The 8,284-nt window shown below is 40.2% G+C and overlaps 2 protein-coding genes across 2 annotated transcripts; one reads left to right on the top strand and one right to left on the bottom strand.

Moving 5' to 3' along the window:
* Positions 1 to 336: 336 nt before the first annotated feature.
* On the bottom strand, positions 337 to 3,810 carry LOC113215884 (uncharacterized). The gene is made up of 4 exons (XM_026435546.2): positions 3,674 to 3,810; positions 3,352 to 3,529; positions 3,097 to 3,261; positions 337 to 3,006 (listed from the first exon to the last, which is right to left on the bottom strand). The coding sequence occupies exons 2-4, from the start codon at positions 3,451 to 3,453 to the stop codon at positions 394 to 396; spliced, it is 2,880 nt and encodes a 959-aa protein (XP_026291331.1). The 5' UTR covers positions 3,454 to 3,529; positions 3,674 to 3,810; the 3' UTR covers positions 337 to 393.
* Positions 3,811 to 3,981: 171 nt separating this feature from the next.
* On the top strand, positions 3,982 to 8,040 carry LOC113215885 (uncharacterized). Its single transcript, XM_026435547.2, has 6 exons — positions 3,982 to 4,267; positions 4,601 to 4,764; positions 4,851 to 5,205; positions 6,603 to 6,670; positions 6,746 to 6,923; positions 7,026 to 8,040. Exons 1-6 carry the CDS (start codon positions 3,982 to 3,984, stop codon positions 7,469 to 7,471), a joined length of 1,497 nt encoding a protein of 498 aa, XP_026291332.1. The 3' UTR covers positions 7,472 to 8,040.
* The last annotated feature ends 244 nt before the right edge of the window (positions 8,041 to 8,284 follow it).

Raw genomic sequence — 8,284 nt, 5'->3', positions numbered from 1 at the left:
ATAACCGTATTCAAACCATTTCGCACTCAAGAACTTTCATGTGGAATTCGGTTTTCAGAAACAGTTTCTAGGAGGCTTTTACCGTCCAAAAAATGTTTTTGGTACATTTGTCATTAAAATCAGATTCTGAGCCACTGTAGTTCTAGAGGTAGAATCTCAGGTTTGACTGAATTCTGTAAGATACAAATTATGGGACAGGCTTGTCTTGTTGTCTTTATCTTGGCAGTAAACCATATGTGATGGCCTAAACAGAAATATTTCCTCAAACCCTAACGAATCCAGCCCAGGCAATTTGTTACTGTTGATTGTGATGGGAATTATGTGAGAAGAAAAGTGTGAAGTAGAGACATTTTTATTTATTCATTACCAGTAGTTATTTACATTTCTCAAATACTACTCAATTGTACAAGCATATGCAATTTTTGCTATATATTGCTTGCTTCGTAACTGTATTCTACAACAGGGTTTATCTAATCTTTCAACATTCAGAAGGACCTTGTCACCTGAGTCTACGGCTCTAACCACATGATCAAATCTGGTATCCGGAATCTCAACAACAGGTGTCCCCACTATTCTAATAAGTTCACAATTCAAAAGCACTCTATTACCAACAGGATATTTGATAATGTGTAAAATTTTAACACATTCACCTGAATCTAAAAATGCATAAGAATCATTATTTTTCTTCCCTTGTCCATAACTTGCTGTTGAATATTTTTTCTTTTTAAAATACATTCGGTCATACATGAGGCATTGACTTGTCGAACCACATTCTACAAGCCTGGACAATTTTTCAAAATCATTCTGAGAAAGTGATTTTAGAGTTGGTTTGCCCAAAAGCACACAGTTGTTATCACTGGCTCGATCATACTTCACTAAATGCTTGTAGTTCAACAATTTGTCACAAAACAGAACAGTCTCCTTACCTCGAGCCAGTGCAGAGCACACAATTGGGAGAGATTGGTACATCAGGAACTTACGAGCTACTTGTAATGGTACATGGTGAGGGCTTTTAACCAACTGAAGAATGTCCCCGTTCTTTGATTCATAGGAAAAACTATTGTGAGTCCACAGTGGCCCAAACGATAAAACACATTTAGGAATGTGACTCAAGAGGTGAATATTGTAAACCATGTTTCTTTCAGTAAATGACTCTTGGAAATAAAATGAGTACAACTTAAACAGGCCTAAAGCAGTCTCAATATCGCGACGAGTGACTGTTTTCTGAAGAAGTAAGTTAGCCGCTCTACTTAACATTGCTAAATGTTCTAAATGTTTTTCCTTCAAAAAACCCTTTAAACAGACAATACAATAAAATAATAACCACGATCTGTACTCACTGGCTTTCCAATGAGCAATATCTTTGAGAGGTCGAAGATCCCTAATCACAGAGGTGGTTGACTGGATTTTTAGAATACCCTCATCAATACTAGCTATGAGATTGTCCATGGCATCTTGTTTTTTCATATTATTAAAATAACTTTTATAACCTCCCCCAAGAAGCAACTCCATATGCCTTTTGGTGACCCCAATCAAAACACAATGAAAGTAATCAACTGGACATGACTCTGTGATATCAAAATAGTGTAAGCGATTCAAAACACAATTACCTCTTACCCCTCTATAAGCTCTGTTCTTCTCCTGGATCTCATGCTTTCTCGCCTCAACCTCGACTAAATCTAGCTTATAACTATCAAGAGTGCGCAGTGGTGCTGGCGGCTGAGTGAGATCAATAAGATAACGTTGGACACCTATTCTCTCTGTCTCATGATAACAATATGTGCAGCCAAAAATAGCTCCAAACATCTGCATGTTGATTAACTTGTACCTAGCACCACTATCAGCTATAAGGCATAATGGAATTACTCTACTTGTAACATTTTCACCATTATGATTCCATTTAAAACCGTTAACAGATAACTGATTAGCCTGAGAAACAAATGCTGGAAAAAACCACTGCTCATTTGGGTCCTTATTACCACAATACACTGCAGCTAAAATATAATAATTTTTCCTTTCTTCATATGGCAGTTCATTTATTGTGAGGTAAATAGGCCAAATAGTTTTGGCTCCAGATTTAGAATATGCAATACCGTCAGTAAAAAAAGTATAAGAGAAATTATATGGTGAAGACAGGACACCATTATTGTCAAAATATTTTTGGTACATAGCACCATCATAAATATCACTGTACACTCCTGGGATGTACTGCCTGTTAAATCTATACCGCATAATGTTATTTACAAATTTTTCATCTTTTACAAACTTTTGCAGCTGAGATTCGATAGAGACACTAACTAAGTTATCAGTCTCACTCAATTTAACATCCTTCTTACACTGTACATTAGTACAGGTTCTTACTTGCACCTTGACTTGCCTTTCCTGTAAAGGCTTGTGACATTCTGTGCAACTTTCAAAAAACTCACAATCAGGGCCATTCTCATAGGATTTATTGCACTCAGCACAAAACCTCTCCCATGCTTCTCTTTTCCCCAGGTACGTGTTACAGTTTTTACAGTATACCTGATACTCAATGTCAGAAGGGTTCACTGCATTCAACATTTTCTGGTACGTGGGCTTAGACAGGGGAATTTTCTTGCCACTGAACACACTTTTCCACATTTTTAAAATGTCGACCTGAGCGGCCCAGGTCAAACTGTGTCTGAGTCCAATCGACAGTGTCATAAATAGTATGTCACCAATAGTTGTTTTAACACATCTGCACAATGGTTCACTTAAGTCACTATTTTCTTTAGATGGTGGTGGATCCTCTTGACATTCATCACTACATTCTGCTTCAATAATATCATTTTCCATCAAAGGCACACAAGGCTGAGGTTCACGATCATGCACAACGCATGATTGCTCACTTTCTGGCCCCGTGTCAGACAGTGAAGCAGGGTCATCGGATGATCCTGTATTGGGATCAGTGTCACAGCGGTGAACTTTTGTGTTCACTTTACGCTTCTTCCTGCGTTTCAAAGTTTTGCCAGGCTCAGGTGAAACCTGAAATAAAAGAGAACAGAAGGTCAGCCAGTTTAATTATTAAATTCTGATTCAAGCAAGGTACAACTGATTAGGGCATGGTAAATTTACCTCATCATCGGTGGAAGTATCCTGAGGTGTAGTTGAGCCTGGGCACTCAAGCCGAGTCCTGGGACTTGAATCAACAGGTCTATGGGAATTGGCACTTAAATCAACCTGTTCCTCTTCTGCAGTCTGAACTACAGGTTCGACCTTTGACTTCCTTTCAGCTTCGATCTATAATTTTAAAGCACAAGAAAATAAAAGTTGGCTGCTGAGTGCTGAGAAACAATATCAGAAAATGCGGTGCAGAGAAAATGCAATCACCTGTGCTTGTTTTTTCCGACGTGTACACAGAGTTGATCTTGGTGGTGGTTTACCCACCTCAACATATGACTTATAAGTCCTCCGTTTTTTATCACCAGTCATTGTTGGTTGAGTTGTTAAACAAAGGTATGAGGCGAAATAATTACCAGGGAAGAGAAGGTTATGTGCACTGCCGCATCTGCGACAAAACCAAAGTTAAAACATATACACAAACAACTTCAGCGCTAGTAAAGTCACTGCTTAAAAATATAAATATGTAAACGGAAAACCACGCTGAATTTACTTCAAATTCTCACACAAGCTGTATCGTTTGTTTACGTACCTCGGATGTTGCGAGAAGTGGAAAGACCGGCTCTGCCAGAGGTTCGACTACAGGCTTCGTTTATTTTTCTAGCACACCTTTCGTGCACCTTACAGTGGCCAATAAGAGGGCGCGGGCGGTACATCAAGATGGCGGAAGTGAGGCTCCAAGATGGCCGGAGTCTCCCACAATGCACCGCGGCCATCACCTCTGTCACTATCTCTAGGTGACGCCGACGCCACCGCCACTCCGCCACTCCGCCGAACACCAAACCGCCGGCCGGTTGTTGTTGTTGTAATATTTTCTAAGTTTTGTCGTTTAAAATAATAATGACTTCCTTGCGCAAACGTCTATCTGCGCCTAAAGAAATGTTTGTTGCGGTAAAGTACTCAAAGCCCTACGAGAAGTACCCGAACGACGTATTTAGTGCAAAATGTATTACCCACCTTGTCGTTGGGCCTAAACCTGCACCTGGCGCAGATCGTCCTAAAGTCCCTTATCAACACTCACCAGGTGTTGGATTTGCGTCAGGGATGTTGTACGTCATCAGAACCGATAGAGACGCATTGGATAACAAAATGCATGATTATTACGTTTACATCGGAGCATGGTCAGGTATGTTTGTGAGGTTACGTTGCCCCAGTGCTTTGTGGACTTTTCACCACATATGAGCTTCACACCCCTGGTTTTCTAGAATTTAGCTGCAGAGAGCGACCCCTTATCATTTTCTCTTATGAAGACTTGCAATTTCTAAGCTTAATTTTTTTTATTATGCATGTTTTGTTGAGTGAAGATTGCCTGAGATTTACTCGGGCAAGAATTCTTACCTGACCAGCGAGCAAGGTTTTCTTTTCATCCCAACCCACAGTTTAGCCCATATGCACTGTTGGTCAAGTATTAGTATCGTCATTTATTGTTCTTTAAACATTATTTATTTTTACTTTGCAGAATCTGAAGAGGATTTGAGGTCCATTCTTGCTGATGAGACTCGTTCTGGAGAACTGTCTTGGCCACCTACCATCGAAGATACAAGTGAACTGGAATCTGGTTGTGAATCTGACGAGAAGTCAGTTCGAGATGGCCGAGTTCTAAATCAAGCAATAAACAATTCTGTAAGTATTTCTTTTTAACTTAATCTGAAGCATTCTTATAGAGTATTTCGAATGTTCAATTTATTTTTTCTTGTGGCGGGTTACAGAAGGATCTGAGATTAGCGCGGCAACAGTCTCACCAGAACCACTTGAGTGCACTAAAGTCTAACAGTCACCTTGATTTGAGTGGTCCGAACACTGGCATCCTGAGTGACCCAGGGATGACTTTAGAAAATCTAAGGAAGCAGGCTAAAGAACAAGCAGAGATCATTAAGAAAATGGAAGAGGAGTCTCAAAGAAGAAAAGAAGAGGATAAGAGGAGAGCCGAGGAGCTGAGTCAGAAAGAAGAGGCACTGAGAAAGAAGGAGGAAGAATTAAATGCAAACATTAAACGGATTGATAGTGTGTTTGTCTGCATACAGAACCTTCAGAGTGATGTGAGCTTGATAAAAGAAAAAATTAGTAAGTATGCAGTTTACAAGAAGAGTTATGTGCATGAGTGGGTGAGAAACTTACCAATCTTCTAAAATGAATAATGGGCCTGAGACAGCTGAGTATCCGTCTTGCACACAGTAGGAACTTTCGAATCTCCTTATTTATTTTAAACTTACTGTACTATTTGTTTCATATTTATTTTTGTTGTTTTACTGAATGTGTGGTCTATTTCATCATTGTTTTTCTGTTATGGATGAGTGACGCACTTTGTTTTCTATGCAAGTAATTTAAATCTACTTGAGTGTCTTTGCTCGCTCTTTAAATTAAGACCATTCTGCAAACCTTTTACATTTGCATAGTCTGGACGGAAAGATTAATCAGTATGTTCTCAACTGCTCTCAGTATGGCCCGGGAGAGGGATAGGTCTAGAGGAGAAAAGTAAGTTGGTGGTTTTTAGGAGAAATTTGAAATATTTATTACATCTTATGTGAAACTGGCCTGAGATTTGCTGAGTTACCATAGGTGAAATCTTACTACAGTGGAAAGCAGTCTAGTCCCTCTTGTTGTTCTATTCATTATCTTTCGTAACTATAGATTCATGGTCTGTTGTACATATCTAAACGCTAATAGTCATATATTTTATTGGAGATGTGATATTTTATTTAAATTTGGATATATTTTTCTGAGTGTTTGCTCTTTCACTATAAATAGTGGGCGCTGTGATATTTTACAAAAGTTGTTTGAATTCTGATCAAATCAGTGCATAGTAGTTCTAACCGACCTACTTCATATTATAATTTGAAGGGAGACATTGCGCTTTAGTTGACTGGACATGACATTTGCATGGTACAGGAAGATGCATCCAAATGGTCTCAATGCAGCTCTCTCAAAGGCCCAAAAAAAAAATTGATTTAAAAATAGAGAAGGATTGGAGGAAAGGGTAAGATTCTTTACAAATAGACTGCCATACCTAAGTGATTAGGGAGGGAGATATGGAGAGGTCTAGTTTGCTATGAACAACCAGTCATAAATGCTTTGTAAAGTTTTAAAAAAAAAGAGAAGCAAGGAGGTTGTGATGAGGGAGGGAGGGAGGGAGGGAGTGGAAAGGAGGTGTTAATTAAATGCAATTCTATGGTTTACACCTGTAAAAAAAATGGAAAGGATCGGGGACTTCAAAGCTGATGTTGGACTAAATATGATGCTTCGCATCATAATATTCTTAGTCAGTGGCGTCTGCCCAGCTCATTGGGCATATGAAAACAGGCTCATGCTGCTGTTGCCGCTCCTGCCTGCTGCCTCATGTTTTAGGTGAGATTTCATATCATATTGTGTGAAATCAACTAAACATGGTACATTTTACTTCAGTTTTTTTTTTTTTGAACATTTTAGTTTTAAGCTAACCACTGGTACTTTGCTGTTCCCAGGTGGAAGCAGCATAGCTTCTGGAAGCACATCTTCCTCCTTACATCAAGAGGAAGATATCTGGGAAAATGTAAGTTTCCGTAAATTTTTTAAATTTTGTTAATTTTTGTTTTTTCATTATAACAAGACCGATATTTCTTTTCAGTATCATGGCCTTAAAATAAGACGGCGGGTAATTCCTGGACTTGAAGAGGCACAAAAGGACCTCGACTTTTTTAAGACACTTCTTAAAGGATGCTTTGGTAAAGAAGCAAAGAACATGAGAATGTGCCATTCTCCAGGGACAACAAAAGTGACAGAAGATTGGCAGTTAGATGCCCAAGGTAAGTTCTTGTTAGTTTTATTTCTTGGTACTCAGGCACACTGATTATGTGTCATTGAGTCCATTGAGTGCTGCTTCTCATAGTTTTCTTTTTTTTTTTTAGTTGTCTTTGGGCATTGGCTGACAAACATCAAGAAGATCAATGGTCTTCCCCTTGCTGCCAGGGAAGTTGAGGCCAGGAAGAAGACTTTCGGGAAGATGGTGGGCGAGGCTGCTCGTGCCTTGTGCCCTGCGAGGGGGGTCAACCTTGTCAAACAGGAGGCTCGGGATAAGGGCCTGAGCAAAGCGGAAGTTCAGGCCGCCGCCCTAGCATACCAGGCCGGGCGGCCGAAGCGGCCGGCACGGGAAAGTGATGGCAAGGGGCCGACGAACAAGAAGGCCACCACGCAGGTTGTGTCGGTTGAGGCCAGGGTGAATGAGGGTCTGCAGTTGGGCACGGGCACGGGCCCTAACGAAAACTGGGAGAACGTCGACCCCACTTTACTTCCTTCGGGGCCTTCCGGCCCCGAAGTTAGACCGGTTAATAGTCAAACAGTGAACATGTTCTAAATGTACATAATTTTGTTCCTAAAAGGGGAATGTTGTTGTGCACACCCAGACCAAATGCAATTTTGTAGCTACAATTGTACAGATTAAAACGCCACAATTTGTCCAGTCTGGATGTGCACAATAACATTCTCGTTTTAGGAACAAAATTTCTGATGCTTTGAGAAGCATTTCTTTTTTCTTCCACATTCGGTGGATTGCTGGTCTGTTGTAAATGTTCTGTTAAATGTACATATTTTATATTCCAGGTGGATGATTAACCCCATTCACTTCTGTAGTTATGCTGTACCGCACGCACAAGTGCGGGCGGGCTTGCCTATCGCCCCTGTCCACGGCGCCTTACGGGCCGAGCGAGTAGGCAACCCGCTCGCACTCGTGCGTGCAGTACAGCATAACTACAGAAGTGAGCGGGGTTTATCAGTCACCTGGTATATCCATTTCAGCATAGTGTGCAGCATAATGGTCTTCTTGTAAATGTTCTGCTAAATGTTAATACCATTTTATAATTAAGAACTCTAAAATGAATTTGTATCACTTTATATATTGTCAATTATACTAAAACATTCATCCGACTGACTCTATTGTCATTTTAAGGATCCCCAAACCTTTTACGCCTCATTTAGTGACGGCCCCTTCCACAAAGTATGAAAATTTATGGATAAACCCCCACCGGTTATTTAAGGGAGAGGAAACACATTAAAAACCGAATACAAACTGGTTTGCAACAGTCTTTTTCGGGGAGCGGAAACCGAGTAAAAACAGCTTAGCAACAGTCTTTATCAGGGAGCGAAAACCGAGTAAAAACAACGTAGCAAC

Source organism: Frankliniella occidentalis, unplaced genomic scaffold, assembly GCF_000697945.3.
Source record: "Frankliniella occidentalis isolate FOCC.00 unplaced genomic scaffold, Focc_3.1 Scaffold1718, whole genome shotgun sequence".
NCBI classification, from domain to species: domain Eukaryota; kingdom Metazoa; phylum Arthropoda; class Insecta; order Thysanoptera; family Thripidae; genus Frankliniella; species Frankliniella occidentalis.
The sequence above is the reverse complement of the archived record's forward strand: the minus strand, read 5'-3'. Positions and strand labels throughout refer to the sequence as shown.